At 46.9% G+C, this 20,240-nt stretch overlaps 1 protein-coding gene across 1 annotated transcript in view; it reads right to left on the minus strand.

The window, feature by feature from the left end:
• chtf18 (CTF18, chromosome transmission fidelity factor 18 homolog (S. cerevisiae)) overlaps positions 1-20,240 on the minus strand; it is a 137,537-nt gene that overhangs the window by 112,802 nt on the left and 4,495 nt on the right. The window contains exons 2-3 of the mRNA XM_038819546.1: positions 9,200-9,448; positions 6,663-6,825 (exon numbers count right to left, since the gene is read on the minus strand). Of these exons, the coding sequence (XP_038675474.1) occupies positions 6,663-6,825; positions 9,200-9,448 (412 nt within the window). The remainder of the gene's footprint in view (positions 1-6,662; positions 6,826-9,199; positions 9,449-20,240) is intronic.

The raw sequence follows: 20,240 nt of genomic DNA on the forward strand, positions 1-20,240 counted from the left end.
GAGCGAGTTCGAGGGGACTTCCGGTGGCGGCCATGGAGTGAGTGGTCGCACATTTAGCAGCTCCTGCTAGAGGTGGCTTTTTTGGAACTTTTCCCCTCCATTTGTTGGGCGGAAAAAAAAGTGCAGGGGTGACTGAAGAAAATTAAACTCCACTGGTGGGGCTAGGGAGAGACTATTCTCCCAGACGTGGGTAGAGAAGAAGGGAGCAGTTGGAGCAACGTCAAAATGGCAGAGGGTAAAGGGTCAGCCCTGCATGCCCAGTGGTCAACAGAATAGCTGGTGGACTTCTTCAATGAGAGGTTCAGCCGGCAGAGGAGGGAAGCCCAGGAAGACCTAGTCAAGGCGATGGAACTATTAAAAGCGGGGATTGACCATATGGAACAGAGGCTTGAGTCCCAAGAATCACTCCAGGAGACACAATCTAAGAATCGTGGGGATGCCTGAAGGCATCGAGTGAGCAGACGCTGGCTTGTATGTAGCCAAGATGCTGGAGAAGTTGATGGGAAGGGGGCCTTTGACTGGCCCTTGGAGGTCGACTGGACGCACAGGGTGTTGATGAGGAAGCCGCTGAGGGTGATGGTGGTGTTTCTCCACTGATTCCTGGATAAGAAGGAGATATTGAGAAGGGCGAGGCAGACGAGGACATGCACCTGGGAAGGGAACGAGCTTCGGGTGTACCTGGACACAGACCAGCCGAAGGGGAGAGCTGGGTTCCATCGGGTGAAGTTGCCTTTTTTTTTTAAAAAGGGGAGAAGTTCAGGATGTTGTACCTGGTCAGTCACTGGGTGACTTTGAACAGCCGAGATAGTTATTTCGGGACGCCAGAGAAGGCAATGGAATGTTAAAGAGACAATGGACTGGCAGGAGAAAGAAGACACTTAACTTTGGAGGAGGTGTGAGGAGATATTTACTTTTTCATTGGGGGGGGGGGGGGGGGGGGGGGGGTAGGAGGCTCAAGAGCCTTGGACCGTGGCTTGCAGGCTAGTTGGGTGGGCTAGTTAATGGGAGCGCAGTGGGGGGGGAAAGAGAATGGCAGGTGGTTAGTGAAGTAGAGGGCGTTGGGGTCGGTGTTTTATTCAGGGGAGGGCGGGTGGGGGGCTGCTGACAAAGGTGTTTTTGCTGTTACGCAGCAAGAAAAGGCGTGGTGACAGTTGCCATCTGAGGGTGGGCCTGAAGGGTCACGTGACAGAGGCCGGGGCTGGCCCAAAAAAGGATATGGTTGATTGGTGGGGTGGGGGGCCTACGACCAGGTTAGTCACATGAAATGTGAGGGGGCTGAATGGGCCAATCAAACGGTCTCGTGCTCGCGCACTTGAGGTGCTTGAAGGCAGACGTGGCCTTTATGCAAGAAACACACTTGAACATCGGGAATCAGACAAGGCAAAGGAAAGGGTGGGTCGGGAAAGTCTTTCATTCGGGGCTGGACACGAAAACAAGGGGGGTGGCTGTGCTGATAAATAAAGAGGTTGTGTTTGAGCTGGGGAACATTGTGGCAGATTCGGGAGGGAGGTTCATGAGGGTGACTGGGAAGCTGGTGGGGATGTCGGTGGTCTGGATTAATGTTAATGCCCCAAACTGGGACGATATTTAGTTTATGATGTAGGTGCTGGGGAAGATCCCGGACCTGGACTGCTCTGGTTGATTATTTTGGGGGGGATATTTTAACAAGGTAATTGAACCAGGTTAGGACCGGTTGAGCCCAAGGTTGGGTGAGGGGTCGGCAGTGGCAAGGGTATCCAGGTGGCTGAATGGGTTCATGGTGGGACTCGGGGTACTCAGCAATCATGATTTCAGACCACGCGCCTCACTGGGTGGACTTGGGGAGGCAAAGCCCACAGTGGAGGCTGGACGGAGGGTTGTTCGTGGATGAGGCGGTGGGTGAGCAGGTAAGGGCTGCCATCCGGGGGTATGTGGAACTGAACAATACAAGTAAGGGTCTGGGGGGGGGGGGGGGGGGGGGGGCATGCAGAGTGGTGGTGGTGTTCATATCCATCTGGGCACATAGTGAGAAGGAATAGTCAGCAGAGATGACAAGGTTGGGGGACGAGATTCTGCAGTGGACAGGAGGTATTTGGAGGCTCCAGAGGCAGAATTGCTGAAGCAGAGACAGAAGTTCTAGATGATAACAATCCTCTCAAGGTCCTCACCTGTCATAGCCTCATTTCTGTCAGTCGCTGGCATGTTATTTGTGTCTTCCACTGTGAAGACCGACCCAAAAAACCTGTTCAGTTCCTCAGCCATTTCCTCATTTCCCATTATTAAAACTCCCTTCTCATCCTCTAAAGGACCAATATTTACCTTAGCCACTCTTTTTTGTCTTATATATTTGTAAAAACTTTTACTGTCTGTTTTTATATTCTGAGCAAGTTACTCTCATACTCTATCTTACTCTTCTTTATAGCTTTTTTAGTAGCTTTCTGTTGCCCCCTAAAGATTTCCCAGTCCTCTAGTCTCCCAGCAATCTTTGCCACTTTATATGCTTTTTCCTTCAATTTGATACTCTCCCTTATTTCCTTAGATATCCACGGTCGATTTTCCCTCTTTCTTCCGTCCTTCCTTTTTGTTGGTATAAACCTTTGCTGAGCACTGTGAAAAATCGCTTGGAAGGTTCTCCACTGTTCCTCCATAAAGTCTTAGCTCCCAGTCTACCTTAGCTAGTTCTTCTCTCATCCCCTTGTAATCTCCTTTGTTTAAACACAAAAACAAAGCTCAGCTTGGGTTTCGCCAGGGTCACTCAGCTCCTGACCTCATTACAGCTCTGGTTCAAACATAGACAAAAGAGCTGAATGCCAGAGGTGAGGACAGAGTGACTGCCCTTGAGATCAAGGCAGCATTTGACCGAGTATGGAATCAAGCAGCCCTTGCTAAACTGGAGTCAATGGAAATCAGGCAGAGAACTCGCCACTGGTTGGAGTCATACTTGGCACAAAGGAAGATGGTTGTGGTGGTTGGAGGTCAATCTGCTCAGCTCCAGGACATCACTGTTGGAGTTCCTCAGGATAGTGTCCTAGGCACAATTATTTTCAGCTGCTTCATCAATGACCTGCCTTCCATCATATGGTCAGAAGTTGGGATGTTTCCTGGGTCACTGTGGAGTTTGCACATTCTACCCCTATGTCTGCACGGATTTCACTTGCACAACCCAAAGATGTGTAGGGTAGGTGGATTGGCCCCTTAATTGGAAAAAATAATTGGGTACTCTAAAAATTTATTAAAAAGAAGGAAGTGGGGATGATTGTCCCAGCACCATTCGCGACTCCTCAGAAGACGAAGCAGTCCATGCCCAAATTCAGCAAGACCTGGACAATTTCCAAGTTACCTTCGTGCCACACAAGTGCCAGGCAATGACCATCTCCTACAAGAGAGGGTCTAACCATCGTCCCTTGTCATTCAATGGCATTACCATCGCTGAATCCCCCACAATCAACATCCTGGGGATTACCATTGATCAGAAACAGAACTAGATTAGCCACATTAATACTGTGGCTGCCAGAGCAGGTGAAAGGCAGGCAATCCTACGGCACGTAACTCGCCTCCTGATTCCCTCCCCCCCCCCCCCCCCCAAAGCCTGTCCACCATCTACACTGCACAAGTCAGGAGATTAATGGAATACTTTCCACTTGCCTGGATGAGTGCAGCTCCAACAACACGCAAGAGCCCACTTGATTGCTCCTCCTTCCACAAACATTCAAACCCTCCACCACTGCCGAACAGTGACAGCCTTATGTACCACCTACAAGATGCACTGCAGTAACTCACCAAGGTTCCTGGGTCTGCACCGTTCAAACCCACGACCACTACCTCTAGAAGGACAAGGGCAGCAGATACCTGGGAACCCCGCCACCTGGACGTTCCCCTCCAAGTCAGTCACCACCCTGACTTGGAAATATATCGCGCTCCTTCACTGTTGCTAGGAAAAAAATCCTGGAACTCCCTCCCTCACAGCACAGTAGGTGTACCTACACTTGAAGGACTGCAACAGTTCAAGGCCACTCACACCACCTTCTGAAGGGCAATTAGAGATGGGCAATAAATGCTGGTTAAACCAGTGACTCCCCATTTTCCATAAATGAAGAAAGAACTTTTAAAAGTCAGTAAACAAGATGGGTTTTTACGACAATCGCCTCATGGTCACCTTTCGACTTTTTATTCCAGATTTTTAATTCAAATTTCATCATCTGCTATGGTAGGATTCGAATCAGAGTCCCTGGAGTGTGACCCGGGTCTCTGGATTACTATTGCAGCGGCAATACTACCACACTACTGCCTGGACCTCCAACAGGACAGTGCAGTGGTCACTGCTACTAATATTGTTGCACAGGGTGCATCTGCAACAGGTGCAGATTTGAGAGGTCAAGTAAGTCTATCCCTCTTTTTGGTTTGCTTACCACCTGCCAAGGACAATTCACCTATACTAGGCCGGATATGGGTGGCAATTTCCTTCCCGAGGGGCAGACAATTGTAATTTTCTCAGTGAGGTTGTCATCCGATGATGTCACCAAAAGGAAAGATTAACAAGTTTCTAAACTAGTGGAGACGTGATGAGGCGGAATACAGAAGAATATAGAGAGACAATTCTAGGATTCATTCAAAGAGGAAGGAGAGCGTACCGGGCCAACATTTTCTTGTAAAGGAGAACGATGGGAGCATTAAGTCCAGAGAACCCTGGATTTCAAAGGGCTTCTCGGGTTGGATAAGGAAGAAAAGGGAGGCTTATGGCAGGTACGGAGGGCTCAAGATAGTGGAAACTCTAGAGGAGTATAGAGTGCAGGTGGTTATTTAAAAAATAAATGAGAAGAGCAAAGAGGGGCATGAAAAAAATAATGACAGGTAAAATAAAGGCATATACAAAGGTGTTTTCTAAGTATATTAAGGACAAGAGGATGACCTGGGATAGAGTAGGATCCATTAGGGACCAATGTAGCAATTGTGTGGAGTCAGAAGATGTAGGCGAGGTAAACAAATACTTTGCAACTGTATTCACTATGGAGCAGGACAATGTAGGTACATAAATCAGGGAGGGGGCCAGTGATGTACTTGAACAAATTAGTGCAGAGCGCAATGAGATATTAATGGTTTTAGCAGGCTTAAAAGTGGATAAATCCCCAGGCCTAGATAAGATGCATCCTAGGTCGCTGCAAGAGGCAAGGGAAGAGATTGAAGAGGCTCTGACAATAATTTTAAAATCTTCTCTAGCCACAGGAAGGGTGCCAGGGGACTGGAGGACATATAATGTGGAATCATTATTCAAGAAGGGCGGTAGGGATAAACCAGGAAATTACAGGCTGGTGAATCAAACTTCAGTGGTAGGGAAACTAATGGAAATAATTCTGAGGGACAGAATTAATCGCCACTTGGGAAGACATCAAGGATAGTTAGCATGGCTTTGTCAAAGGGAGATCATGTCTTACAAATTGGACTGAATTTTCCGAGGTGACGACTCGGTAGATGAGGGTGGTGCAGTTGATGTAGCCTACATGGACTTTAGTAAGGCTTTTGACAAGACCTTGCATGGGAGACTGGTCAAGGTGGTATGGCCACAGCTGGAGTACTGTGTAGTTCTGGTCACCACACTACAGGAAGGATGCGATGGCACTAGAGGGTGAAGAGGAGATTCGCCAGGATGTTCCATGGGCCGGAGCGTTTCAGCTTAAAGCCGACTGGATAGGCTGGGGTTGCTTTCCTTGGAGCAGAGAAGACAGAGATGGGGACCTGTACAAAATTATGAGTGTCATCAATGAGGTGGATAGGAAGGAATGTTTCCCCTTAGCAGAAGGATCAATAAGCGGAGGGGCATAGATTATAATAAGAGGAAGGAGGTTTAGAGGGGGTGCAAGAAAAATCTTTTTCATTCAGAGTGTGGTGGGAATTTGGAACTCGCTGCCTGAAAGGGTGGTAGAGGCGGGAACCCTTACAACATTTAAGAAATAATTAGATGAGCAGTTGAAATGCTAGCATACAAGGGTAAGAGCCACATTGTTGGAAAAATGGGTTGAGTGGAGAGGTATTTGATGGCCAGTGCAGACACAATGGGCATAAGAGCCTCTTCCCATGCTGTTAAAACTCATTGACTCTGACAAGGGAGCATGTTATTGAGGAGTTAGAACATAGAACAGTACAGCACAGCACAGAACAGGCCCTTCGGCCCTCAATGTTGTGCCGAGCCATGATCACCCTACTCAAACCCACGTATCCACCCTATACCCATAACCCAACCTCCCCTTAACCTTACTTTTATTAGGACACTACGGGCAATTTAGCATGGCCAATCCACCTAACCCGCACATCTTTGGACTGTGGGAGGAAACCGGAGCACCCGGAGGAAACCCACGCACACAGGGGGAGGACGTGCAGACTCCACACAGACAGTGACCCAGCCGGGAATCGAACCTGGGACCCTGGAGCTGTGAAGCATTTATGCTAACCACCATGCTACCCTGCTGCCCCAATCAAATTTAGTGAATGTTTTGGAGATAGTCACTCTATCGAAGAGGTGATAACAGAAGAGATTGCAGATCGCTGACGTGATAAAACAATCTAGACAAACATCAGAATATGATGCAATCTAACTGCAAAGACAGGGAATTATGGAATGTAGTAGCTCCAATTTCAAGGTGGGGGGGGGGAAATAAAGAGAGTCAAATCGTTCCTTCACAACCTACCTGGGGCGTCGGCTCTCGGGGAGGTCTTCAGGTGACGAGGGAGGTGTGATATCATCGTCTAGCGGGGGCGGTTCATCAGAGCGGAGCTGAGACATGAAATCCAGTCTCTTCATGGCACCAAGCCTGGGCTTCTTGTGCCTGGGAGTTGCTGCAATTGAAGTTACTGAGGAACACAATTCCGACATATCAATGATCCATAAAGAATGATGTATGAAATTGGGGGCACTCCTTAAACATGCACACGGAGGTCTGAAGCTTGTCTTAGCTTTAATCTGGCTGTTTCCTATTGTGTACAACTCTGACTGGACAAGGCATTTCACTGAACAAAGCATTTTGAGACATCCTGAGGTCATAAGATGCAGTACACAACTGAACCTTTTGCTTACCTCTACTCATTAAAAGTTAATCAAGTTCCAGCACTTTATTGTAACCTATAAATACACAACTACTCCTTCTGCTCCTGTCCGTATTAAAGCTTTCTTAATGCTAAAATCTTATCACAGAACAGCAAGTATAAAAAAAAATCTGGGCCATGATTCTCCGTTATGCCGCCGCCCAGGGCTGCCCCACAATGGGAAACCCCATTGACCCCTATTGACCGGCCTGCCTAACAGAGAATCCCACCGGCCGGGGCAGAAATGTAGCGCGGCGGGGCGGGACAGAGAGTGCTGACCCTGATGCTATACAGGCAAAGGTGGGTAAGGCCTTGGCACTGGGATTATTCAGGAGATAACAATATACTGAACTGGAAAGATGGATGGGTTGATATTCTGGAAGGAGACGACCTCGAGGGCCAAATGGTCTTCTTCATCAAATCTACCTTGTGCCGTCAATGTGGCACTTTTCATCAGCCCTCTATCTGACTTACTCTCCTAAAGGCAGGTCATTCATGACACGGTGACAGTTCATTGGAGAAAGACCACCCAACCAAGTGTGACCATTCTTTCCATGTAAACCCAGACATAGACATGAGAATCTCGACTACAAGACTGTGAAGCCTGATCCAACTCCTCGCCCGACATGCACACAACCCTGGCCCACGGGACTGGTCTACACAGAGAGATGTAATTACCCCCTCGGTCCGGGGGGGAGAAGAGAGAGAGAGAGAGAAGAAGCCTGCAGTGCCAGTACCCCATATTTATTATTAGCTTCAAATTCTCAGACTGATCGGCGAAGCATTTTGCCACCTCACTGCTCACACCATGCTGACTCCAGCTTTTGTGGATCTGGGTTTACCGTTCTCGAGCAAATGATATATCCAGGAATTGGCAAATTCAACGACACATTTGGGTCCTCAACTGAGTTCCGTGGTTGAATAATGCAACAACGATCCTGCTACATCCCAAAGCAAAATTAAAAATAGGTATGATGAATGTGGCAAAGCGTTAAACTTGTTTGAAACCTGATTTAAGGTTGTGCTGTTGGGAAACTGCAGTATTTGGGAGGGCATTTACACTGCAGTGTTGCACCATGCACTGCCATGAGCTAGGTGAAGTTTCTCTTGTACGAAAACAAGGAAAGTTGTTTTTTCGCTTTCCGCAACAACAATTTCCATTCTGGGAGGGCAGCGGTGCAGTGATACAACATGGGTTTGAGTCCCACCATGACAGACAGTGGAATTTGAATTCTATAAAAATCTGGAATTGGGAAGTCTAATGATGACCATGAAACCATTGTCAATTGTGGTAAAAACCATCTGGTTCACTAATGTCCTTTAGGGAAGAAATCTGCCGTTCTTACCTGGTCTGGCCTTCAAGTAACTCCACATCCACAGCAATGTGGTTGACGCTTAAATGACCCCCGAAATGGCCTAGTGAGTCATTCAGTTGAAGGGTAATTCGGGATGGGCAATAACTGCTGGCACAGCCAGCGATGCCATGAATGAATAAAACATTTATGTAGCAATTTCAAAGCAGCAAAAAACACCCCAGGGCAGAATTTAACACTGCACCACATAAGGAGACATCTTAATCTCTTCACCTCTCCCTCGTCCTTCAAGGGAATAATTCATGCAAAGTCAGCTGAAACCATGGCTGACAGGGGAGTGATCAGCAATGAAACAGCGGGCCAGAGAGCCTTTAAATTGCGTTTGCATGTGAACCATTTCTGTAGTAGGCCACTGATTTTGGAAGGACACATTTTCCCACTGGTTGTTGAGAAATGTCATTCCCCTCCCATTCCCAATCCAAATCATAAAAAGGTATGGCATTGAGGGCTGGCGTCAGGGATGTGACATCTCAGAGCGGAGCGTGGAGCACCAGGAGTTCAGGCAAAGATCAGTGCACTTACTGGATTTCCAATGACAGAAGGTCCTGCCCGACTCACTGATCTCTTCCCACATATTACTGGATTGTATTCCCGGAGCTCTATGCTGTGAGCACTAATTCTGCGAAGTATACATTTTCATTTCAAAGCTTACGGAGTGATTCTGACCAGTCCTGCACATAAGATTGTAATTCAACCATTTATGAGCAGAAATCAAAGCAAAATGCAGCAACACGATACAGTTCCCAGATTCAGGTAGCAAACTTACGCACCCAATGCTTGTTCTTGATCCTGGTGCAGCAGATGGTCAGGGAATTCCTCCTCCTCAGGTGAGAGAAGCGCATCAGCATTGCGTTTCCTCGCCACAGAGCTCCCCAAGATGTCCTGCTGCTTTGTGAGTTCCTGAGCCTTGGCACTTGGACCATTCCCAGTGAGGTTGTCCCCTGCTGCAAGGGCCTCTTCGAAGGTCTGTTTGTCGTGTCGAAATTTGGACTGCTTAAATGTACTAGAGAACTTCTCATCTGTAAGGGGGGAGACAAAGAAATTCAGTGGGACAGGGCATCAAGATTGGCAAATGGGTGATACTAATCGAAGGCATCAAAATGTTGCTGGTCGGAGGGGTGCAGTGAAGGCATCAGGGGCTATTCTAAGATTTGGAGGGTTCTAAGCATGCTGTAAATTAGTGCTGGTGGATCATAAAAGTCTTGTGGAAGAGAAACGAGGGGCTGTTTAAATCTTTTTGTGTTTGAGGGATAGGAGGCTGCCTGTGTCAAAAGCTTTGATGCTGGGAAGCCACACAGAATTAAATCGCAGGGTTCCATGGCAGTTAGGAATGGGGCACAGATGAGGTTAAAAGCCAAGAACGACCAACATGGCAACATGTGCAAGGTTATTAGGTGAAGCACAGGGGAGGTCAATTGTATTCTCTGTATGGCAGGGTTAAAAATGGAATTAGAAAGCATGCTCAGTCTGGCTGCCCTCATCTCCCACCCACAGACAAGAACCATATGAACTTTGCCGAGGTTTGCATTTATAGCACAACTCCCCTATGCTGGTGTCAATAAAGTTCTCAAACATCAGCTAATGTTCCAAGTAGTATGATAAACACGATCTCTCAATCTCTTTTTTCGCACAAAGGAACAACTTTTCACCATATCACTATAAATACAGCATCATTTTGTAATGAGAGCCCTATCTTGGTCGCTTTCTTTCAATTGCTTGAACAGCTCATAATAAAAGTATTAAGAAACTTATGGATGACTGTTCTGGGAGCCTTTATAAACACAACAGCTCGGGCAAATTCAGAATGCAAAGCCGTACACTACATGTTAAAATGAGCAAACATCTGACCTGCTAGCTCAGGAATACAGTACTGTATCTGAAAGATGGAGTGGCTGTTTTGGGATTTTAAATTTGCCCCATGCACATTGTGATCTGTGATTAATTAGCAGCTACTTAGCTGCACACCTGGGATTTGAATAACTTTGCAAGTACTCATCCATTTGCTGGAGTTTTAACCAATGTTATCCAATGTAAGTCAGGTATGTTGATTGCCTGCTAGCAATTCACACAAATGGCCATTAATCATGTCTGGGTTTATGATGAGAGTTTATATAACCAGAGGACAGTCAGAGCCAACGCCAATCCTGGCTTCACCTATCACCACATAGGATCACCCCAGCAAGAGTGGCAGGATCGAGATTGAGGAACAGGTAGTGACTATTCATTCCTATATAATGAGGAGATGCCGGAGTTGGACTGCGGTGAGCACAGTAAGAAGTCTTGCAACACCAGGTTAAAGTCCAACACGTTTGTTTCAAACACTAGCTTTCGGAGCACTGCTCCTTCCTCAGGTGAAATCTGAAAGCTAATGTTTGAAACAAACCTGTTGAACTTTAACCTGGTGTTCTAAGATTGCTATATAAAGCACATTTAATTGTTAAGCTATCTGTAATGTTAAGCAGTGGTTGTATTCAGGGAAATGGGCCAGAAATCTGTTCAAGACACTGAATTTGTGACAACTGCAGGTTTAAATGACTATTCCTCGACTAGGAGCATGGGGACGATGTGCTGGAGTGTTAAGGGGTGTTGAAAAACCCGACAGAATTAAGATTCAAAGTATTTTATGAAGTTGCAGAGAAAATCAGGACATCGTTGATGACAGATAAATCATTTCTCAGAAATGTGAGCAGTGTCGGATGGGTGATGAACAATCACCTTACTCTATCGCTGTCCTGCTGTCATGGAAACTATCGTAACAGGTTCCAAATGCTTTCTGCTAACTGCACATCTCTCTCTGGCCAAGCCCCAAAACATGTTCCATATCATTCTGTTTACAACCGTAAATTGCAATTAAAAGCAAGAGTGGAATAAATGAAAGACAAAAAAATGTTGATATAGGACTGGGTCGGGATTTAAGCCCATAACTTTTAATGGAATCCTCTCACAATACACACATTTGGAGTGTGTGTAAAGTGTCTATTAGAGTGTACAATGTATGTAGATGTATTTCCATTAATAGTCAAAAGAAATGTCTGACCTACAGTCAAGCACCATGTCAAAACTCTTAGGCCATGCTTGAGAAACAAAAAATTAAAAAACAGAAAGAAAATGACATAGCATAGATCCATAGAAGATGGGAGCAGGAGGAGGCCCTTCGAGCCTGCTCCGACATTCATCACGATCACGGCTGATCATCCAACTAAATAGCCTAATCTGCTTTCTCCCCATAGCCTTAGATCCCATTCTCCCCAAGTGCTATATCCAGCCGCAGGCAGATCATTCTGTGAGATTCTAAATTCATACATCAACGGCGATGGTTCTTTAGCATAACAGCCAGAATATCTGTAACCTCGAAGTGAATAGAAAACATGGTGCAGATCGTGGGCAGGACTGACTGCGTTGTTGAGGCAGTCATGATGTTGGGGAATGGTTTAACACACGACTAAATTGCTGGCTTTGAAAGCAGAACAAGGCAGGCCAGCAGCACGGTTCAATTCACGTACCAGCCTCCCTGAACAGGCGCCGGAATGTGGCGACTAGGGGCTTTTCACAGTAACTTCATTTGAAGGCTACTTGTGACTATAAGCAATTTTCTTTCTAGGGGATGGTTTGTCTCACTCAGCTAAATCGTTGGCTTTTAAAGCAGACCAAGCAGACCAGCAGCACGGTTCGATTCCCGTACCAGCCTGCCCGGACAGGCGCCGGAATGTGGCGACTAGGGGCTTTTCACAGTAACTTCATTGAAGCCTACTCGTGACAATAAGCGATTTTCATTTCATGGTTCAAATGGAGAGGCCCGAGGCCAGGACAAGTGGATGGAGGTTCAAGGTGAGTTGGCACAATGGCAACAATAGACAGTGGAAGAGGTAGGAGACAAGAAGCATTAAATTGTGTAAACAGGAAATTGAACGAAACTGGGTAGGCAGGTTACAAGACATGAAACCTAATTGGAGTGAGATTGTGAGGACCAAGCAGGCTCACCTGTCACATTAAAGTGAAGCCAACATGACGTGAGCCCCAAGATTGGCAAGCTGGCAAAAGTGGATCCCGGGAAACAAAATGTTTGAGAAACACTGGTCTACAAGATTCACTGCAGGTACGCAACAAGGTTCCTTCAACAGCCAAAACTGCAACCGTACCACCCGGGAGGACAAGGGCAGTAATCCCATGGGAACGCCACCACCTGAAAGTTCTCTTCTGAGTCACTCACCACCCTGAGTGTGAAATATATTGCCATTCCTTCACTGTCGCTGGGACAACATCCTAGAACTCCCCAACAGCAGCTGGTTTAGCACCAGCCTCCCTGAACAGACTCTGGACCGTGGGCAGTAGTGCCTATACATCCTCGGGAAACAAAGGGAATTCGGCATGTCCATATTGACTCTCACCAACTTTATCTGGCTGCATCACAGCCTGGTATGGCATCTGTTCGGCCCAAGACCGTAAGAAACTAGAGAGTGAACACAGCCCTGTCCATCAAGCAAACCCACCTCCCATCCATTGATGTCTACACCTCCCGCTGCCTTGGGAAAGTGGACTGCATGATAAAAGACCCATCCCACCTGGGTTATTCACTCTTCCAACTTCTTCCATTGGGCCGGAGGTACAGAGGTCTTAGAACATGCACTATCAGATTCAAAACAGCTTCATCCCTGCTGTTACCAGACTTTGGAATGATTCTCTGAACTGATCTCTTCACACGTGTTCCCAATTGAGTAGTATTGCACTCCATATGCTTCACCTGATGCCTGTGTCTATGTATTTACATTGTGTATTTATGCATGTCCTATGTTTTTTTTAATGTATGGAACAATCTGTCTGCAGGTCAATACTTTCCACTGTACCTCGGTACACATGACAATGAAACAAATCCAAAGAACAAATAAAAGTACAGCACAGGAACAGGCCCTTCGGCCCTCCAAGCCTGCGCCGACCATGCAGCCCGACTAAACTACAATCTTCCAAACGAACAAAGAAAAGTACAGCACAGGAACAGCATTGGATCCAATCCAATCCTAGACTATCCACTCCAGCCTCAGCATTGGTGTGCCTTCATGCTGTACACAGATAATAAGCTTTATCTGGAGCAAGATCTGGGACTTGGCTAAAAAAAAGGAAGCAGGCAGAGGAAAAATAAAACGTAGGACAATTTCAGAACCAAGAGAAATCTGTGAATGTGAAAAACGGAAGAGAAATGTTGGAAATATGTAGTAGGTCAGTCAACATCAGTAAAGATGTCTAATGTATTCATTGCTCCCAATGCGGTCTCCTCTAGATTGGGGACCGATTTGCGGAACACCTTCGCTCCATCTGCAAACATGACCCCAACCTTCCAGTCGTTTGCCATTTCAACTCAGCCTCTTGCTCTTGTGCCCATATGTCCGTCCTTGGCCTGCTGCCATTCTCCAGCGAAGTCCCAAGCAAACTGGAGGAATAGCATCTCATCTTCCGAACTCAACATGGAGTTCGATAATTTTCGACTGTAAACTTTCTCCTCCACCGTGGCCCCATTTTTGTTTGTCCCAATGGAAACCACCCTATCCCCACAGGGTCACCTGTCACTTGTTCTTTAGTTTTGCTTTCACTGAGCACTGTTCCACTATTAACACATTCTGCAATCTTACGGTCAGGCGGATGTATGTTTAAGAAATGGGTGTTTATCAAATAGCTGCAGTGATGTCAGCGTGTGGGTGGAGCTGGGCTCTGCTTTTTACTTTCGTTTTGTGCTGAAAGCTGGTTTTGGCTCTGTGTTTAGTTTTGTTTTCAGTTGGAGAGCCGCATGTGAACCAAGCAGATGTGTGTATCGATCTTTCTCTCTACAAGCTGAAGAATGTCTTCAGCTCATTGATGATTTCAAAGTAATAACTGTTTCTGTGGAGAATGTAAACCTGCTGTCTTTGTTAAAAAGTGTTTTGGGCTTCTGGATGTTGTTTGGGAAGTTATTAAGGGTTACCTATAGAATATTGTATTTGGGAAAGTATCAGTGTTTGTAGTTGATATGATGTTTACTGTGTGTTTATAAAGTGTTAACTGAATTCATAGAATAAACATTATTTTGTTTTAAAAATACTTTAGATCTCTGTTGCATCACACCTGTAAAGTGGGCCCTTGTGCTCCCCATAACCAAAATCTATTAAAGTTGTGGGTCAGATGAACTCCATGATATACTTTGGAGTTTTCTAAACCCTGGTCCATTAGATTACCGTTGTGCCACAATCAACACGTTAGTCAGTCCTGAATGCCACCATAAGCACTCACTTGGTCTTGTGTCTATGACACCGTTGCCAATCTCTCCATAGCCCCGACCTATCCCTGACCTTCTAATTTGCACCATCTCAGCCAACAACCTCCCCTCTTCAACTACATGACCCATCACATCTCTACCTCTCTTCAGCTCTGAAGAAGAACCATATCGACTTGAAACGTGAACTTGGTTTCTCTCTCTCTCCCACAGATGTTACCAGACCTGCTGTGTTTATCCAGTAAAGATGAGTTCATGTTTCAGGTGCAATACCTTCATCAAAACTGAAACATAAATAATTTCCCAAAAGTACTGACATTTTGCTACAGGACATTGATGAGACCACACCCCAGTGTACTCTGCACACTTTTGGAGGAATATACTTGCATTGGAAGCAGTTGGGAAAGCCTCACTAGGTAGATTCTCAGGATGAAGAGTTTCACTCAGGAGGAAAGGTTGTGCAGGTTGGATCTATACTCACTGAAATTGGAAGAATGAAGAGGAATTTCTTCTCTCAGGGTCGCTTACCACTGGAATTCTTTAACCAGATAGGAGAGGAGACAGGGCCATTGGATATATTCAAGTAGAGTTAGATCTTTGGCCAGTTTGCTAAGTTTGCTAGACAGTGTGGGGCTCAAGATAATTCGAAAAGCATTGGTTAGTTTCCTGTTCCAGTAGACTCGGGGGCCTACCTCCTCACCCTACCAGAGTGGAAGCCAATGGCAAACAACCTCTGATTAGAACTGCCCAGAGATATGACTCATAAGCATCAACAGACAAGGAGGAAAGGATCTGCCTCTGGGGAGAGCATTCAATGAATGGAATGACCAATTAGAGAGTCAAGAGTAATGGGGATGGTGGGTGGTTGTGCAGACAGGAAGGTGGTCTGTGTCAAGCCTATGCTCATAGATTTTTTGGGGGGGGGGGGGGGGCAGACAATAGTTAGAACGGTTGCCTCACAGCGCCAGGGACCCGGGTTCAATTTTGGCCTTGGGTGACTGTGTGGAGTTTGCACTTTATCCCTGTGTCTGCATGAGCTTCCTCCGGGTACTCTGGCTTCCTCCCACAGTCCAAAAATGTGCAGATTAGGAGGATTGGCCATGAAAAAATTACCCCATAATGTCCAGGGATGTGCAGGTTAGGTGGGGTTATGGGGATAGGGCCTAGGTGGGATGCTCTGATGTTTGGTGCAGACTTGATGGGTCGAATGGCTGCACTGTAGGGATTCTATGATAGACCCCAGCTACCCTGTCCCAATCCCAGTTTTAGTTAAGTGAAGCTTTGCTGAACGGCCAACACATTAATATCTTTGTTCAAATAAGGAAAGAAATTATACACGGTGCTCTCAATGTGGCCTCGCCAAAGCTCTGTAGCAAAGCCTCCCTACTTTGATATTCCATTTCCCTTGCAATAAACAACAACATTCCATTTGCCGCCTTAATCACCTGCTGAACCTGCATTCTAACATTTTGTAATTTATCTGTCAGGACACTCAGATCCTCCTGTACCATAAGAGTTGTATAATCTTTTGGCATTCAAATAATTTGGTGCTTTTCTATTCTGCCTGACAAAGTGGACAAACTCAGATTTTCTCAAATTATACTCCATCTGTCAAATCTTTGTCCACTCAATTTATCTTCCTTTTTGGACTAGTCACAAACTTTCTTTCCAAACATTCTTTGGGTGTGATTTACCAGCCACCCCGCGCTGCTTGTTGTCGGCAGGGGAGGTGGCCCGCCAGCAGAATCTACCTGTCCTGCCTTTGTCAATGGGATTTTCCTCGGCGCCAGGATACCTTCCTGTCTGCACAACCACCCACCATCCCCATTACTCTTGACTCTCTAATTGGTCATTCCATTCATTGAATGCTCTCCCCAAAGGCAGATCCTTTCCTCATTGTCTGTTGATGCTTATGAGTCATGTCTCTGGGCAGTTCTAATCAGAGGTTGTTTGACATTGCCTTCCACTCTGGTAGGGTGCACCGGTGTGGCTGGAATTTCCCGCCGGCGTGATCAGCCGGTAAATCCAACCCTTTGGGTCATCAACAAATTTAGCAACCACATATTGTAACAATTTCAAAAATAGTTGAACTTTAAAATGACAAGACAAAAGTTTTACACAGGGCTCAAATACAAGCAGAGTTTTACACTGGGTTACAAGCAGCAAACTGGAGTTGAGAAGCAGACCTCACAACATTGCTGCAGAAGCTCCTCAGGGCAGTATTCTCAGCCCAACCAAGGCAGAAATGGGTCAGATGCTGTCAGACCCGAGACTGTCCAGCATTTTCTGCTTTTGTCTCAGATTCCAACATCAGCCATAATTTGCTTTTATCTCAGAAATGGGAATGTTCCTAATAAGTGGTCTTCAAAACCAGCTTAGCTCCTCAGATAATAAAGCAGTCCTTGCCTCTGGGTAGCTAGATCGAGATAATATTCATGCTTACCCTGACAAATGGAATAAATATTCACATCACGCAAGTGCCAGGCAATGTGACCACTTCTTAACAAGTGAGAATCCAACCATCGACCCACAACATTAATTGGCATTACCATTGCTGAATCCCGCATTATCAACGTCCAAGTGTTACAATTGATCAGACATTCCACTGGACAAATCAGATAATTCAGTGTTTTTCCAACTTTGTTTCCTCCAGGGACCCACTTTTGCCAAGCAGCCGACCTTCGGGACCCATGATGGCCGACATTCATCACACATGCCAAGCTCACTTATCTTTAATACGAAAGGGGAGTCTGCTTGTTCCTCACTATCTCACTTGAATTGGTTCAAAGGGGGTGGCATTGCACATATCCAATGCAGAACTTAGATAGTTCCTTTGTGCCGTCTTCATCTTTGTGAAAACGGAAAATCCAACCTCGCATATGTAGGTCGCTGTGAAAGGCAATAACAAGAAGATGAGTGTTTTACTCAGCAATGGATACTCCTGGGAGATGCCACTTGAATGCTGATAGCCTCATGGGCTTTTGGCGTGTTTTTAATGTGGTATTACAGGTTAGCTACACCAGCGTAGTTCTTTTTAATTTGGAGTCAGCTGTTAAGTTTTTTTTAAAATAAAAAATTTATTGAGGTATTTGCGGTTTTATAGCATGAACAGAAGTGTACATACAATTATAAACATCGTGCAAAAGCCATCTTCCTGTCACAGGTCCCACCTCTCCTAGCCTCCTACTCTACACTAAACTACCCCCACAGCCACCCCCCCTTCTGCTGACGGTTAATTCCCCCTAAAGAAGTCGACGAATGGCTGCCACCTCCGGACGAACCCTAACATTGACCCTCTCAGGACAAACTTGATTTTCTCCAGGCAGAGAAAGCCAGCCGTGTCAGATAGACAGGTCTCCGACTTCAGGGGCTTAGAGTCCCTCCAAGCAAATAAAATCCGTTTCCGGGCTACCAGGGAAGCAAAGGGCAGAACATCTGCCTCGTTCTCCTCCTGGATTCCCGGGTCTTCCAAAATACCAAAACATGCCACCTCTGGACTCGGCGCCACCATTGTTTTCACTACTTTGGACATGACATCCGCAAACCCCTGCCAAAATCCCCTAAGCTTCGGACATGCCCAGAACATGTGGACATGGTTCGCTGGTCCTCCCACACATTTTGCACACCTGTCTTCCACCCCAAAGAACCTGCTCATCCGAGCCACTGCCATGTGAGCCCGGTGAACAACCTTAAACTGTATCAGGCTGAGCCTGGCACATGTTGCGGACGCGTTGACTCTGCTCAACGCATTCGCCCAGAGACCATCCTCTTAACTCTCCACCGATCTCCTCTTCCCATTTATGTTTCAGCTCCTCGGTCTGTGTTTCCTCTGACCCCATAAACTCCTTATAAATGTCCGAAACCCTCCCTTCTCCCACCCACACTCTGGAAACTACAGTGTCCTGTATCCCCCCTGGTGGTAGGAGCGGGAAAGTTGAGACCTGCCTGTGTAGAAAGTCTCGCGCCTGCAGGTACCTAAATTCATTCCCTCGCATCAGTTCAAATTTTACCTCCAGTTCCCTCAGGCTGGGAAAGCTCCCTTCTATAAACGTATCGCCCATCCTCTCGATCCCTGCTCTCTGCCACCTCCGGAACCCTCCATCTAACTTCCCACGGGGCTGGTGGAATAGCGTGCCAGCGGGAACAGCAGAGGCGCTCTTACCAACTCCCACAAACTAGTGCCCTTACAAGATGCCACCTCTACTGACTCCCACACAGACTCCCCACCATCCACTTCCTCATCATGGCTATATTCGCTGCCCAGTAATAATTACTAAATTTCAGGAGTACCAGCCCGCCCTCCCCCCGGCTGCGCTCCAACATCCCCTTTTTAACTCATGGGGTCTGACCCGCCCATACAAAGCCCGAGATCACCTTGTTGACCCGTTTAAAAAAGGACCGAGGAATAAAGATGGGGAGACACCAAAACACAAACAGGAATCTCGGGAGAACCGCCATTTTCACTGTCTGTACCCTCGCAGCTAGTGACAATGGGAACACATCCCACCTCCGAACATCCTCCTTCATTTGGTCGACTATTCGGGCCAGATGAAGCTTGTGCAGCCGTTCCCATTCCCGAGCCACCTGGATGCCTAGGTACCGAAAGTTTCCCCCTACCACTCTAAATGCCAGCTCCCCCAATTGCCTCTCCTGCCCGCTTGCCTGGATCGCGAACATCTCGCTTTTCCTCCCCATGTTCAATTTATAACCCGAAAACCGGCTAAAATCCCCATAATTTCTTCCATCCCTTCCAATGGGTCCGACACATATAAAAGAGATCATCCGCGTATAGCGAGACTGTGTTCCACCCCTCCCCGGCCAATCCCTTCCAGCCCTTTGAGTCTCTCAACACAATTACCAGCGGCTCTATGGCCAGTGCGAACAACAGCGTGGAGAGGGGGAATTCCTGCTCCGTCCCCCAGTGCAGCCTAAAATAGCCCGATGTCAGCCTGTTCGTCTGAACGCTCGCCACGGGCACCTGATACAGCAGCCTGACCCAGTCAATGAAGCCCCGTCCAAATCCAAACCGCCCCATTACCTCTACGTCCCTACCCTCTGGGGGCATCATGATAACATCTAACAGCCTTCTTACTTTGGCCGCCAACTGCCTCCCCTAAACAAACCCCGTTTGGTCCTCCCCAATCATGTCCGGGAAGCAGTCCTCAATCCTCGAGGACAAGATCTTAGCCAACAATTAGTAGGCAGATCGGTCTGTAGGACCCACATAACTCTGGGTCCTTGTCCCGCTTCAGGATCAATGAGATTGTGGCCTGTGACATCGTCGGGGGCAGCCCCCCTCTCTCCCTTGCCTCATTAAATGTCCTCATCAGCAGTGGCCCCAGCATCCCAGAGAACGTTTTGTACAACTCCACAGTCCAGGGGTTTTACCCGACTGCACGTCCTTCAGCCCATCTGCTATCTCTTCCAACCCGATCAGGGCCCCCAGCCCTTCTACCAGCTTCCTGTCCACCTTCGGGAACTTCAGCCCCCCTAAGAATTGCCTCACCCCCTCTGGCCCAGCTGGGGGTTCCGACTCATACAGCCTACTATAGAATTCCTTGAACGCCTTA

This window comes from Scyliorhinus canicula, chromosome 15 (genome assembly GCF_902713615.1).
Source record: "Scyliorhinus canicula chromosome 15, sScyCan1.1, whole genome shotgun sequence".
Taxonomy (NCBI): domain Eukaryota; kingdom Metazoa; phylum Chordata; class Chondrichthyes; order Carcharhiniformes; family Scyliorhinidae; genus Scyliorhinus; species Scyliorhinus canicula.